Below are 17,129 nucleotides of genomic sequence, written 5' to 3' on the forward strand. Positions count from 1 at the left end.
TATTGTGTGTTTGGAGTCCATTTAAAACTAGATTACAAGAAACAGAAACAGAATAATAAGACTGTGGAGAGTAGACTATTTATGTTGTGGCCAGGAAGTACAGTTTAAGTTTTTTTCCATTCCACATATTTCATTTGTCATCTGTGGCATGCGAAGAATCCAAAGTTTTTCTGTAATCAGTTTCTAGTCCTTTGTCAGAAATGGGATTAGAACACCTTCCAGGAAGTTTACTTGGTCAAAACTATTACGTTTATGAATAGCAGTAATATAGTCTTTTTCTGAAGTTAGAAGGAAGGACGGCAGCGGCTGTGTGCAATTCACACCTTATCTGCTCCATTGCTCCACCTCTTTCTCTCTCCAGAAACAAAAAGTGAGAAAAGTGCATTCTACGGTTCTGCAGAAAAAAAATACATACACATTTCCCAACTATCTAATAACGTGCATTTGATGTAGAAGTCCAGCTAATACTGATAAATGGCGGGGCTCTTGGTATATGTAACTAAATCTGAGATATGTCGATACTTTTGTCCTCCTAATCTGCCTCCACTCTCCAAACACATATTGAACCTTTGATATCTCCCCAGTCTCTCCATCTCATTCTAGCACCTGTCTTTTGACAAGTACCCTATTCAAGATCGACACCTAGGAAATACTATTCTCTTAGCAAGAAGCTTAGCTTGAAATGTGAAGGCTTCCCCTGCTGCAAATCTCTACAAAGCCTTCTGCTATTCCTGCATGTTAATGATATCTTTTATTTTCACTTGTCCCGTGCGTAGGAATTAGAGGGTCTGTTGGTCATTTTGTGGGACTCCCTTCTTCCTGTTTGTAATCCCACTGAACAATAGCCTTAATATTTGTGGCACCCTGGCCCCCACCCAGAGTGCGGCTTAACCCCCGACTCACCGGCATTCTTTTTGCATTGGACTAGACTGCAAACTGCTGCCGGCCTGTGTGCCGTAAGTACTTTTTAAAATTATTTTTATTTTTTACCCATCCACCGCGGGACTGTAAATAAAAAAAATTAAAAAGTGCCTGCCTCATTTTGTAGATGAGCATGCAAATGCTTACAAAATGACGCTGCAGCGACACTGAGCCTCTTTTTTACCCCTAACCTTTTCACAGTGATCATAGTGATGCTGTACAGCATGGCTATAAGGCACTGGCAAAGCCAGGTGGACACAAAGAGGAGACCTATTAATTCTGTCAATGTTCGTCTCTGCTGTAGCCTAGAAAGAAATGATCCATCCAAGTTGAGAACTCTACCTCACTAATGGATGAACAATTATTTTACTGCATGTTTGAAGTCTTGATCACCATAAATCAGAGACTCCCGTTCGCACCTGACTGAGCATTGCATTCGTTCACATTCCTAGCTAACACATCGGTTGTCTAAGTGATAGATTTCCAAATCTAACCCTCCCATCCTACTCAGCTGCATTGTTCCTCAGTTATACATGGTTACCTTACTTTATTAACCTATATGTGAAACCCTGGTTATCCAGGAAGCTAACCAAATAAGTAGAATCTCTCCCTATAGGAATATGTTGAGACAGAACTCAACAACCTCAATGTTGTAGACTTGTATATTCATTTATAAACATTTTTTAAATAACACTAGTATGTCTCCTAATTCTCGAAGTACTACCAAGACGAAAAGAAATCGGAGAAAAAAGCTGAGAGGAAGCAGACTGCTAGGTTCTGGCTGGAATGTGATAGCGAGTCATGGTGAGAAGCTGAGGATCACAGGTGGGGCAGTATAGCCTAAAGTGTCATGCCCCCTCCCTTGTAGCTTGTTTTGTGTTGCAGCGGATGTATTGAGGTAGTATCATGCAAACCCCTAAGGTTTAAGTCTCCACTGACTGCAGGTTGCAGGACCCAAATGACCTCAAATGGTGCATTTTATGTTTCTGCTGACTGCTGAAGTAAAATGATGGTGAAGAGCTACTGGAGAGCCTTATGTCCAGTACCTAGTAATGCATGCTGCTTAATGAGGCACCCGCGCACACACTATCACGTCCCATCTGAGATTTATTTTGACGGTAGCTGCAAAGTGACATTGATATATGCATATTCACTGCAGCGAATATGCTACCACTGTCCAAAGACTGCATTTCCACAGCAAGAAGTGCAAGAAGAAAAAAATCATGTTTACTGCATAAAGAATACCGACAGGTCAATCCACCAGGGACGCATGTCCTACTTAAAGGTTTTTAGGTCTCGACTATTCTATCCCGCAGGGATAAATAGACGAGAGTAATGTAGTTGAATAAACTCTCTGACCAAGAGGATTCCATGCCGGATTCCTCCCAATGCATGTTGTCTACTGAAGTGTGAAGCTTCGCCAGGCATGCGCTTGGCCTGCTCATTCCCTCCCACTCCCGCTTGCTCCCCTGCTCCCCCTCCCCCGCCCCCCACGCCTCGCACCAGACTACCATTTGTCGCACGCATCACACTTTCACGTCCCGCATTTTTTTCATTTTCACTTTCGCTGCAAACAGCCTGCCCATTTGATGCGCCTCTAACAGCTACAGTAATGAGCCGCTGTGCCGGCCTCCAACTTGCCCCCCTTCCCTCCTCCCCTACAGCAGCTGATCAGCAGCGTAAACCGCCACTGCAGATTTAAATTTATTTTCTGTTTACTTCCCTTCGCTCCCCCCACGCATGTATACTTTCCGTTCTTCAATGTTTTCAGGAATGTGTGAGTTAAAGTGCAATGTTTTCTTTGTTTCCGCCTGGGGCATACTTTGCACACGGTGCTTTAAATTACGTACTTTTGTTTGTATTGCTTCTTCTCCAGCCTACATTGATGCATTTTGACAAACAATGTTAATTTTAAAGCCGCACGCATCAGACTTTCACGGGCATGCATTTTTTCACTTTTGCGGCAAACAGCCTGCCCATTTGATGCGCCTCTAACAGCTACAGTAATGAGCCGCTGTGCCGGCTTCCAACTTTCCCCCCTTACTTCCTCCCCTACAGCAGCTGATCAGCAGCGTAAACCGCCGTTGCAGATTTAAATTTATTTTCTGTTTACTTCCCTTCGCTCCCCTCATGCATGTATACTTTCCGTTCTTCAATGTTTTCAGGAATGTGTGAGTTAAAGTGCAGTGCTTTCTTTGTTTCCACCTGGGGCATACTTTGCACACGGTGCTTTAAATGACGTGCTTTTGTTTGTATTGCTTCTTCTCCATCCTACATTGGATGCATTTTTACAAACAATGTTAATTTTAAAGCAAAACTTTAATCATGGTTACTCTATTTAAAAAAAACACCGGGGGGAGGTAAACGTGTTATGTTATACATTTCTGAACATAAAATAAAGCCTCACAACTTATCAGTTGTGTGCCCGTCCTCCTCCATCTGGCTGCGCTCCATGCAGCATCAGCAGACCTGCTTCTACCATCAGCTTTTCCTCCCCAGCCTATGTTTCTGAGAGTCTGGGCTCCTCTGTCGAAATCTACCATTAATTTATCTTGAATGGTTGTTCAGCGCACGGGTAGATACATTTATTATTTATGTGCATGGTAACCTTACTCCATCACAGCAACATACAACTCGAAGCCCTGGTACATGAAATCTACCCTTGTGCTGTACTACCACTGTACAAGCACTCGGCTTACCCTCTCACTATCCCTGGGTCGTTATTTATAAAACCATGTAAACAAATGACAAACATGAGCTACTCTGTGGATGCCAATATACACGAGGATATGTACTGCCTCACTAACCAGTTAAGCCGAGAACAGACTTTCTTCTACAGCAAGCCACTGTGGGGTTATGCAACATTTTGTGGCTTTTCCAGCTATGGGATTGCGTTCACTTCTACGATGGAGTCAGTTCCCACTTTGTAACACCCCTTTGCACCAAGGAATTGCAAATATGCAAACAATGCCATTAAGTTCTGTACTCGCACAGGCTTTTGTGTGAAAAAATAATTGTGCATAAAAGTGGATCAATGTTATCATACACGTCGCTTTGCGTCACCAAACTAGTGAACCGTGACGCTTCGCCAGGCACGCGCTTGGCCTCACTCACACCCCAAGCTGGCTCACTCCCCTGCTCCGCTGCCCACCCAGCCCCATTCGCCTCGCACACCACATCAAAGGCTGCTGTTGCTCCCCCGCCCACCCATACAGCAATGCAGAGAGCTTGTTTTTCAAGCAGCTCGGCACCCCACGCTTCAATAGTGGTGGCCTCACACACCACTGTCTGGACACTGCTTGAACAATGGTGGCTGTTTTAATTTTATTTTCAGCACGCAATGCTCGCTTTCAGTTTCACAATGGCAGCCACACACACATTGCTTGTGATGATTGTTTGCTGTGGTTTCTGTCCTCAGCGGGGACGCTACGCGCAAGTCTGCTGATGCTAAACCCACCTCATTACCGTTTATTGACTCCGCAGCATTGATCCATTATCATGACTTTCCTTGCTGTTCCTGAGCAGCCTGTGTTACCCTCTCACACCCTCCCACCCCCTTCCCCCAAATAAAGCTCCTCTGTCTGCAGCCATACTAGGTCCCGCACCACAGGCTTCCAGCCAGCTATTTCTTGCAGTAGTTAAAGTTTGAAAGCAGGGCCCTATGGTTTTGTGCACACAGTAAACAAAATAGTTTTACTCGACCGCCGTTTCCCAGCATTGCTCCACTGCTCAGACATGGATATGAAGGAAGTGGAGTCTGCCAGACTTAGAATTAGAGGTGAGGTGGTGGTAGTAGCAGCTCTTTTTCTGTTTACTTCCCTTCGCTCCCCCCATGCATGTATACTTTCCGTTCTTCAATGTTTTCAGGAATGTGTGAGTTAAAGTGCAGTGTTTTCTTTGTTTCCGCCTGGGGCATACTTTGCACACAGTGCTTTAAATTACGTGCTTTTGTTTGTATTGATTCTTCTCCAGCCTACATTGGATGCATTTTTACAAACAATGTTAATTTAAAAGCAAAACTTTAATCATGGTTACTCTATTTAAAAAAAACACCGGGGTGAGGTAAACGTGTTATGTTATACATTTTTGAACATAAAATAAAGCCCCACAACTTATCAGTTGTGTGCCCGTCCTCCTCCATCTGGCTGCGCTCCATGCAGCATCAGCAGACCTGCGTCTACCATCAGCTCTTCCTCCCCAGCCTATGTTTCTAAGAGTCTGGGCTCCTCTGTCAAAATATACCATTAATTTATCTTGAATGGTTGTTCAGCGCACAGGAAGATACATTTATTATTTATGTGCATGGTAACCTTACTCCATCACAGCAACATACAACTCGAAGCCCTGGTACATGAAATCTACCCTTGTGCTGTACTACCACTGTACAAGCACTCGTTCTCCCTTCTCTTTTCTCTGTCAACATTTCTCCTCCTTCTGGGTATCTTTCTATTCTATTGCTCTCCTCAAATACTAACTAGCTCTGTCTTTGTCGCATATTTATTTATTTGCCCCTACACAGACACTCTTACCTTACTGTTTCATTCTCTATCTCTGACCTCAGTACTTCTATATATATTACATTATACTGATTTCGCACTCTGTCCACACAGTTTATGATATATGCCCCTTACCACAAATTCTGTCTGACCTCAGAATATTTCTTAAACAACGAGGGCTTGGGCAATATCTACGCCCAAACAGCACCATCACAGCATCACTCAGCACCACCACAGCATCACTCAACACCACCACAGCATTACTCAGCACACAACAATATTGCCCAGGGCCACTTCAGCATCACTCAGCAACACCACAGCATCACTCAGCAACACCACAGCAACACTCAGCAACACCACCGCATCACTCAGCACCATCACAGGATCACTCAGCAACACCACATCATCACTCAGGGCCAAGAATGCATCACTCAACACCACCACAGGATCACTCAGCACCACCACAGGATCACTCAGCACCAACACAGCATCACTCAGCACCACCACAGCATCACTCAGCACCACCCACCACAGCATCACTCAGAACCACCTCAGCATCACTCAGCAACACCACATCTTCACTCAGCACCACCACAGCATCAGTCAGCACCACCACAGCATCACTCAACACCACCACAGCATTACTCAGCACACAACAATATTGCCCAGGGCCACCTCAGCATCACTCAGCAACACCACAGCATCACTCAGCAACACCACAGCAACACTCAGCAACACCACCGCATTACTCAGCACCATCACAGGATCACTCAGCAACACCACATCATCACTCAGGGCCAAGAATGCATCACTCAACACCACCACAGGATCACTCAGCACCACCACATGATCACTCAGCACCACCACAGCATCACTCAGCACCACCACAGCATCACTCAGCACCACCACAGCATCACTCAGAACCACATCAGCATCACTTAGCAACACCACATCTTCACTCAGCAACACCACAGCATCACTCAGCAATACAACAGCACCACTCAGCACCACCACAGCATCACTCAGGGCCAGGAATGCATCACTGAATACCACATTGTATGAATGTAGGATGGTGCACCATCCTACATTCATACAATTTGGTATCTGTCCCAACAGTGGAGGTTCTGTGTGGCTAGCTCCGGATGTGATTTGCACAATTAGTTAGATATTTCCTACTGCGAAATTGGAGTGCGAACCCTGGTCAGCCACAGTTTTTCTATTGACATATCACTCAACACCACCACAGGATAACTCAGCACCGTCACAGGATCACTCAGCGCCACCACAGCATCACTCAACGCTACCACAGCATCACACAGCATCACTCAGCACCACCACAGCATCACTCAGCACCACCACAGCATCACTCAGCACCACCACAGTATCACTCAGCACCACAACAGTATCACTCAGCACCACCACAGCATCACTCAGCACCACCACAGTATCACTCAGCAAAACCAGATCATCACTCAGGGCCAAGAATGCATCACTCAGCGCCACCACAGCGGCACCACAGCATCACTCAGCACAACCACTCAGCGCAACCACAGCATCACTCAGCGCAACCACAGCATCACTCAGCACCACCACAGCATCACTCAACACCACCACAGCATTACTCAGCACACAACAATATCGCTCAGGGTCACCACAGCATCACTCAGCAACACCACAGCATCACTCAGCAACACCACAGCAACACTCAGCAACACCACTGCATCACTCAGCACCATCACAGGATCACTCAGCAACACCACATCATCAATCAGGGCCAAGAATGCATCACTCAACACCACCACAAGATCACTCAGCACCACCACAGGATCACTCAGCACCACCACAGCATCACTCAGCACCACCACAGCAACACTCAGCACCACCTCAGCATCACTCAGCAATACCACATATTTACTCAGCAACACAACAGCATCACTCAGCAATACCACAGCACCACTCAGCACCAACACAGCATCACTCAGGGCCAAGAATGCATCACTCAATACCACATTGTATGAATGTAGGATGGTGCACCATCCTACATTCATACAATTTGGTATCTGTCTCAACAGTGGAGCTTCTGTGTGGCCAGCTCCGGATGTGATTTGCACAATTAGTTAGATATTTCCTACTGCGAAATTGGAGTGCGAACCCTGGTCAGCCACAGTTTTTCTATTGCCATATCACTCAACACCACCACAGGATAACTCAGCACCACCACAGGATCACTCAGTGCCACCACAGCATCACTCAACGCTACCACAGCATCACACATCATCACTCAGCACCACCACAGCATCACTCAGCACCTCCACAGCATCACTCAGCACCACCACAGTATCACTCAGCACCACAACAGTATTACTCAGCACCACCACAGCATCACTCAGCACCACCACAGTATCACTCAGCAAAACCACATCATCACTCAGGGCCAAGAATGCATCAATCAGCGCCACCACAGCAGCACCCAGCGGCACCACAGCATCACTCAGCACAACCACTCAGCGCAACCACAGCATCACTCAGCGCAACCACAGCATCACTCAGCGCAACCACACCACCACAGCATCACTGGTTCAAATATGTTCTCTCAATGTTTCAAGCTTTATTACAAATGTCACAAAAATATGTTAATATTTCACTTCTGTTCTTGGATTTTCGTCACAATAAAATACACTGAACATAATCTTCACAAAAGTTATTCACAAAAGTTTAAGCTATTGCCATTAAAAATTACAATAGCTTTTATTTAAAAAAAATAAAAGCCATTGATATTTGTAATAGCAATACATGTAATTCACTTAAATACAACACATATTGCATTACGAATGCTATAGGTGTCACATTTGAGAAAGTTATAACTATTGGCATTGCAATTGACAAAGTTATTAATTTCGCTATTTTCAAAACCAACACATACATAAAATATGTGTCATTTACAATACCAATAGCTCTAACTTTCCTAATGCGAGATCTATTGCATTGCAAATGCTTGTTATTTTAGTTGCAAAGTCTTTGAATCACGCTTCCTATAGCAAAACACAATTTTACAATGTACAGAACCTGTTTTAAGAGTGAGGGAAGTGTTTCTGACCTTTGAAAGGGGTTTTGCGACACCTTCCGAATTGTAAACAAGAGACGGAATGAAAGAGCTATTTGCATCCTTTTTGTGTGTCCCAATGTAATGTAGCAGTCGTTTGTGACTTCAGTTGCAGTTTCAAAGCACACACTTCACAGCTCAGCTTGGAACACCCTAACAATACCGCCGGAAAAAAAAGACATCTTTCTCTCAAGCCAACTTAAGGTCAATTAACACCCATTTTGCATTGAAGCAACCTTTACATGCCCAGATTAACCAGTCCCCACATTTACATTTCTTTGAAGCAGCCCGACAACCTGGCTGCCCCTCCCGCTGAATTACTGCACAAGAGACCCCCTCCCTTCTGCTTCAACTGAGCCACCTCAACTGCTGAACATTTGTCCTTTAGCACCAAGACTACTATTATGGACAAATGCTGTCTGTCGAAATTTCCTTCACGGACAACGGAAATGACAGTAAATTCATGGACAGTTCATGAAAATTACGGACGGTTGGTCACCCTAGTCAGTAGGAGCTGGAATAGAGGATCCAGGGCGAACTGTAGCAGGCGCACAATGAATGTAGGGTTGGAAGTTTACCTGCACTAGCATTAATATAGCCTTATAGCCCGCCATAGAGGGCTATACCGGCTATTAAAGGACCTCTCCAGTGTTAAAGGCCCCGAGCCGAAGGCGAAGGCCTTTAACAAGGGAGAGGGACTTTAATACCCTGCTTCGAAGGGCTATAAGGCTATTAGAACATTCTGCCACTAGAGGGCAGAATGTTCTAACAAATTAAACAAAGGGTTCTCGAAGCTCGAGGGGATATAAATCCCCTTTAGCTTCGAGAAGCCTTTGTAGAACATTGGAATGTTGCTCTGCGGGCCTTTACCAGCCCGTAGAAGCAGGGAGCACTCCATTGTCTGCAATGGAGCTCCTGACATTCCAATGTTCTAATACCCTTTACTGTCTGAAACTTCTACCTGCAGGCAAAAGGATTAGGCTGAGCTATGTGCTGCACAAAACTGTTGCCATAATCCATATTCTACACTTTAAAGAGTAAATTTCATGAACTTCATATATTTTTATTTTTTGCAGTTTCTTACCTTCCTGCTTTCCCAGGAGAACACCATCTGGGATTCTCAGCTGAATGCTGTGGTACCGGAAAACATGAATAATCTCCTGTCATATTACTGGATCTCGTCATCGCACAACACATAATGCTCCCCGCTGAAAACAAAATAGGGAATGGACTGTCTATTGACATTGCTGAACTCTCACACGGTGATATGTGTGGGTATTATATTTGTGTATGTTTGTATTCTGATACCTGTATGTTTAAATTCTCTTGGCCAAGGATTACATTATCTCCTTTACATCTGCTTCTCTACTTGGGTTTCAGGAGGGCATTGCAGGTTCTCTTAAGTTAGTGTTGCTCACAAGGTAGTCCAGAACATTGCTGAATTAAAAAAAAGCAAAACCAAGCATTATGAAGCCTTTCAGGTCGGATGATGATTGGCTTTTTTAGAGATGACCATTCTGTGAAATGCATGGCACTCAGCCAAGCCCAGCCCCACAGTCCTGCTAGGCAGGATCTTTGAGGGTGTTTAGAGTGCCCTGGGTGCACAGTGTGCTCTTTACCCAGACCGGAGACTCAAACCTATTGCCCCCAGAGCATTCTGGGTATGGCCATGACCCAACTGATTCTGAAGTATATATCTGCACATGCCCATGTTTCTAAAAGTGATGAAAGAGCTTCCCCCTTTTTTCTTCCTCCTCAATTTGGTACTTGACAGGTGATCAGTTCTCCTGTGAGTCTTCTTTGGAAGCGTTTGCCCGCTGCCTTCACATGGCCTGCAAGTGCATTGAGCATGAATATTAGGTGTAATTGTTCCCCTATATAAGCTTATATGTAACTTATTGAATGTCAGTGTTGTGCACCTCATCACAAGTCTCTGGAAGAGTCACAAAGCACCAAATGCAAATAAATATCCTCACTACAAGTTGCTATATACACCCTGAATGTTAAGTATTGTGTATTGTTGATCCTCTCGATGAGCATTGGTTTAACCCACAAAGTGTGATTGTTAAGTGTAGTCTCTGACAAAACATCTGTGTATTACTCAGAAGATGCAAATTGTGCCAGGCTTTTTCACAAGAAGTCTGAATATAAACTGATATGCATTCTTTTCTCTGTATATGTGGGTTCATTTGATCCCTTGAAAGAAAGTACACTGCATACCTTCACAGCATTGTGTGTGACACAGAATGCTTCAACTGCGCTGCACTGCTCCCGTATACCTATATGTAATCCAACCATTACCATATCGGAACATGAGGATTTTGAGGTGGTCTACAGTTAACTAAAATGCAATGTTGTACACATATCAGCAACATCTATGGCCCTTGGGTGTGAGGAATGTTCATTCCCATTTTTATGTGAATCCAAGGTGCTTTGATTGTAATGATCTGTAACCAGAACCTTGCTATGGTTCTTTTTCTCTGGCAACAGGCTCATCTCAGTACCTGAGCACCTCTCTTTGTCTTGCATCTAGACCTTCTGAATGGACTATAGTCTCTGACTGCATGCTGAAACTCAGGAACTCTCAGCCACATGCATCAAGTGATTTAGGAATCGCAAACGGTGCGAATCGCAAAATTCGGCCGTGTGCGATTCCCAAATCACTATTTGGGATGCATCAATCCAAAACTACAAGAAATCGCTATTTTTTGCGATTTCAGAAAATGCGATTGCATTTAAGGAATCGCAATTTGCGATTCCTTAAATGCAATACATGACACCCGAAAAGAATTGCGAAATCGCAATTAGGAGGAAAACATTACCATGAGGTTGGACCTCATGGTAATTTGCGAATTATCTAAAAAATGCAATTTTGTGCATTTTTTAACTGTCATGTTGTGCACAACATATGTGCATAGATCGATTTCAGGGGTGCAACAGGGTGTCCTTTGGACGCCCCTGCACACTTGAAATCGCAATCTCAATTTGCGATTAGCTAATTGCGACTCGCAAATTGAGATTGTCTTCCCATTCATTCCTATGAGCCTTTTGGCCCATAGGAATCAATGGAAAGGGATTCCTTAATTGCGATTCGCAAATTGTGAATCGCAATTAAGGAAAATTAAGGAATCGCTAATTAAATTGCGATTTTTTGATGCATTGCCGTTTGCGATTCCATAATTGCGATTCCTTATTTTTCGCAATTAAGGAATCGCAAACGGCAACAATGATGCATGTAGCTGTAAGTCCTCAGCCACACAGTGTTGCCTAATCATGTTGCCATAGAAAGGAGTTCCGTCACTATATACTATTTTAATCTTATCCTCTCCTCGTAATTATGAACAGCTGCTCTTTATATTTGCTAACATTTGCATGTCCCGTTTTTTCTTTAAATATGTCAGCATCGTTTTGAAATGTTAAAACAGAAAGCATTTATTTTTCAAAGGGCTTTCACTTGAACTATGTCGGCCGCGCACCTTTCTTTATGCGCAGCTCGCCGTATTCAGTTTTCAAAACATCAAAGTCTTTACTAAAGGCACCGCTTTCACTGTAAGCTAGCCTTTATTTGCTCGGAATTGGAGCCACTTGCAGGGCTAAGCACAGCCCTTTAACACACGTGCCTTTACTTCTACACAGCGCTGTACTCTCCTACCTTGTTGTTGGTTGCTTCCCGCTCCTGAGTTTGAAAGCACGCTGCAGCAGGGCTCCGTATCTCTCCACGTTGGATACTTGCAGAGGGGCATGGGGCAAGGGACTAGTTGGGAGTCCACTGCTGTTTTTGAAGAGCAAGGTTGGTATTTTTCACATACCACCCGTCCGAGGTCGCAGCTTTTTTTTTTTTATTTGGTTTACTTAAAATTGAATTACGCTTTTTTTTTCCGGAGTGTCTCCCTTCCATTCCCTTGTCCTGATGAAGACCTGCCATGACTTCTTAATTTAAGCTTGACAGGGTTGAAACGTCGATGATCCCACACGGTTCCGACTTATCGAGACTCTGGCTTCAAATGAACCAATAACTTATATTTGCCAGAGTCATTGTTGTGTCTTAACACTCTGACCATCATCATTCTCTTCCCTTGTATAAATTGTATATTTATTCACTTTGTATGTACTATTTGCACTTTACTCCGATCACTGAACACCAAATGTCACACTAGCTCACATCACGTTAGATCATACTATGTCCTATTAGCCTTGTTCGTATTTTACAATTATATATAATTGCCTTCATTTATATAAATACCAGAAAACTGTAAATCTGTGTCCTTGTTTTGTTTTAAGTTCCATTTTTTCCAAAATTTGTGTAAATCATTGTTTTTGTTTGCAATAGAAGTTGCGTAAAATAAATTCTTCTCTGATTAATTCCTCTTTTCCAAAAGGAAAAGTTTTTATGCCTGAAAGAACCATTGTTGTTTTTGCACAGCGATGCTACGTAGGATGCAGAACAAAAGAAGTGGAGAACCGATATGCTAGAGGGTTCTTGAATACCCTGCATTGACAAGCGAAGGGGCAGAGAAAGGAAAGGAAGAGAAGAAGAAAAAGAAAAACAGGGGAAAGACAGACAAGATGGAGAATGGCCATGAAGCCTGTCATACCGATTCTAGTGATGATCTTTTGAACTAATTATTGTCGACCCATCCTACCCCATATAATGACACTCAACGGGAGGGAATGAGTGGTGCAGGTGTCAGTGTAATTTTAAGAGTAGCCACCGCACCAGTGAATACAAGTTCTAATGTGATGGGAGGAAATACAAGGATCAGTACCCCTATTAACTAGATTGCTTTGAATGTCCCAGGTGCACTAACTGTTCCGGTTACTATAGGTCCCGCTGTCCCACTGTATAGAAACTGTTAAGGTGTGCGTTGTGTTCCCTGGCTCGACAGGGAACACAACACATACCTTGACAGATTCTATTGGAGTGGGTGCCACAGGTACAATACAATACAATAAAATGTATAAAACGCACGGCTGGTTAAGAAGAGGCGCCCCGGCGCTAGCGGCACTGAGATGTGCAGAGGGATTAGTCCACACCATAACAGGGAGCCTACTTAAGGTAACACTCTTATGGGCCAGAATATGGTTGGACTTTATCAAACGCCTTTGGTGCCAACTCAACATAATACCCCTTGTGCTGCAAGTGCTGATCCAACCATTGACCAGACAGGATTCACACCTCTCAGAGGGATTGTTCAGAGATCGCTAAATTCTGATATGTCTATGTGTAGTACATCCTTGCAATCAAAGTGGTCCCTTACAAGGGAAAGTATCCACTGCCCCCGTACAGCAGATTGGTTCAAGTGTCCAGGAATTTAACAGATGGCTCCAAAAAAGAAGGCACACGCTCAGGAGTGACCAGAGAGACAATTCAGTCCAAAGGGAGAGACAATGCAGTGGATGTGGTCAAAATGAAATTTGAACTGGATGAGATGATTGTAGGGAATCTTGTTTTTTCCTGATCATATACCTATCAAGACAGTGAACTTGCATTCATGTGTAAAGATGTTACCAGACGTGTAGTTCAGATTCATGAAATGTTATCAGAACTAGCTCAGAAGTACGATGTTAATTTGACTAGGAGCAAGTCTTTGCAGAAAAGTTACAGTGTATGCTTTTGTGAGGATGGCATAACTTGCTTGAGAACATCAGGAATGTAACTACATATTAAGAAATTAATTGGCTGTATTCGAAAATGGAGTGAACTAGATTTTCAAAGGTCACAACAATATATCCTTACTTGGAAGTCTATACTGTTTGATTAGTTCGTTCCCCACTTTACTGCCTGTGAAGCTAAATCTACCATGAGGTATATTCAGTAGGGCTCAAGGTAGAGAACCTGATGGAGAACGTCATTGACGCCTTCACGCAATTGTCGACCTGCGAAGCAATGGGGAGGTAAGAAAATAAGTTACTTAACTGTAGTTCTCCAGTATTGGAATTCATAGATTCACATGCATGAATCATTCCTAATCGTTGAGATTGGAGTCCCCGGTACATCAAAATAGGAACGCTAAACAAATATGAGGCAGAAACCAGGCCCAGGCCCATTTCAGTTTTGTAACATATCTCTATTGTTTTGTAAAAGAGACCAAAAGTAAATCCTGAACCAAGTAAAGAGAGTAAAACCTCTCACCCACAAGAACACTCCTGAGAAAACCTTAGACCTTCAGATTTTCACAGCACATGTGCAAAGATACACCTGAAACAATCCAAAGCTGAGCCTCTCAGGGGAGGCGGGTGGTTCACATCTGAATTCATGAAAGATTCCAATACTGGAGAACTACACTTACAGGTATGTAACTTATTTTCTTACTGCTTCCCTGGAACTTTCAGAGATTCACGTGCTTGAATCAGAGTAGCTAGCAGTCAGTGGCACATTTTCCCTTACATAACTCCAGGAGTGTGCTCCAAATTGTCAATCTATAGAGAAGCAGGTCTAACTTAAACCATCAGTCCATAACCTGATAAATATTGCATACGTAAACATTTGCATATTTTACATGAACCATAATAAGAATTTATAAGGGTAAAAGATCAGAACATGAACATATATAAATACATACAGAACAAAATGTGTTCAGTCTTATAGCAGAAAGGAAGGAGGGTTGAAGGAGAGAGCTCACTGTCACTAGAAAAGGTTCCTCAGCACCGCCTGGCCTACTGCTACATCAGTGTGAGTGGCTGCATCCAAGCAGTAATGTCTGGTGAAGGTTTGGGTACTTTTTCAGATTGCAGCCCAGCAGATATCCAATAACCACAATGGGGTAACCCTGTGTACCTCAGAACCTGGTTATGTATATGAAAGCTACAGTTGTTCTGTCAGGTTGGAAACAGTCACTTAACTAGTAATAAATCAGTCAAAGAATAATTGCTTAATTCATAATGTATAAAACAAATGCTTTGATTAGATTATCGCACTCATATGCAATGGTGTTGCAACACAACATATAAATATAAAACACTGACTAGTAAAAGCTTGCAAACATAATATTTTATGCATCTTAAATCTTTCATGTATTTTTTACACAAATATTGAAAGGGCTGTCGATATAGGAAGTAATACTGAAGTGACATATATAAGAGTGACATTGAGTGCTCAGTGACAGTGGTCCAGTTCATATATGCAAGGTAAGGTTATGTACAAATTGTAAAAGGCGGAAGAAGCTAAAGAAAGTGGTCAGAACAACAAGGAAAGTAGTCTCTCTGAAGAATAGCGCATCCGCTTATTGATTTGAAACCAGAGACTTTGTGAGGCTGAACCATATATAATCGTCGACGTTTCGACCCGGACAAGGCGTTATTGAAGTGTCATGGCAGGTCTTCTTCAGGACTGGGAAGAAAGATGACAGCCCACCATGGGGTGAGCTCCCTTGGGTGTCCTTTGTTGAGTAAGGCAGGCCGTGGAACTGCAGAAGTCAGGGAAACTCAGGAGTGTCAGAGTACATCGTTAAAGGCTCTTTGTGAATGAAATCAAAGACAGGCTTTTAGAAGATAATCAGCCGGTGGGGAAGCGAACTGAATAGGATCCCAAAGTAGGCCAGTCATAAATCCTGGAAGTTCTCACACGTTCAGAATGTGTAAAAACATATATGAAAGCTTTAATTTACATAAAATATTATATTTGCAAGCATTTACTAGTCAGTGTTTTGCTTTTGTCTGTTGTGTTCCAACAGAATTGATATGTGTGCGATAATCTAATCAAAGCATTTGTTTTATTCATAATGTATTAAGCAATTATTTTTTCACTGATTTATTACTAGTTAAGTGACTGTTTCCAACCTGACAGACCACTGTAGCTCTCAACTGCAGATATCCTGGATAGGTACTCCAGAAAAAAGAGAAGTAGATGTAGTAGCGATTGCTCTTGTAGAGTGAGCACGCACCTGTGCCCGCAGAGGCTCTCCTGCCGCTTGATGGCAATACTGGATTGCACTCGAGATCTAATAAGCAATCCCCATTTTTGATAGAGGATAGCCCTTCCTGGGTGCACTGAAGGACACAAAAAGCTTTGTTGATTTGCAAAATGTCTTTGTTCTTTTCACATAAAATTTCAGACAGCGCTGAATATTTAATGAATAAACAGTTATTTCCTCCGCAGTTGTTGGTAGTGGAAAGAAGGTTTCATGGATAAGAGGCTCACTCAAATAAAAGACCGATGGAACTTTGAGGATGAACTTGAGATTAGTACGAAGGACTACTCCATCATCTCTAAACTGTAAAAATGGTTCCAGTATTGTCAGAGTCTTAATTTCCCCAACTCTCCCGACAGATGTCAGCACCAGAAGAGAGGCAACCTTCCATGATAGGAACTTAAGATCCACCTTATGTATGGGTTCAAAAGGATGTTTCATGCGTTGTGACAATACTATATTAAGATGCCATAGAGGTGGTTGAGGCTTAACAGGTGGAAAGGTGTGAAATAGGCCTCTCATGTACTGTTTCATGATTTATTCTTACCATAAGACTCTGGCAAACTCGAGATGTTCAACACCATAATGGCTTCACTGAACTTGGTCATGTTTAGTTTCAAACATGTTAGAATCATGCAACCACACCGATTCCAAAGTAAGTTGCATGATACCATGTACTGGGGGGGGGGGGTCCTTAGA

At 43.1% G+C, this 17,129-nt stretch overlaps 1 protein-coding gene across 1 annotated transcript in view; it reads left to right on the top strand.

Moving 5' to 3' along the window:
- Nucleotides 1-10,279, top strand: part of LOC147716811 (uncharacterized) — a 103,775-nt gene extending 93,496 nt beyond the window's left edge. The window contains exon 3 of the mRNA XM_086920436.1: nucleotides 9,597-10,279. Within this exon, the coding sequence (XP_086776562.1) occupies nucleotides 9,597-9,719 (123 nt within the window). The 3' untranslated portion in view covers nucleotides 9,720-10,279. The remainder of the gene's footprint in view (nucleotides 1-9,596) is intronic.
- Nucleotides 10,280-17,129: the final 6,850 nt, after the last annotated feature.

This window comes from Lissotriton vulgaris, chromosome 5 (genome assembly GCF_964263255.1).
Source record: "Lissotriton vulgaris chromosome 5, aLisVul1.2, whole genome shotgun sequence".
NCBI lineage: Eukaryota > Metazoa > Chordata > Amphibia > Caudata > Salamandridae > Lissotriton > Lissotriton vulgaris.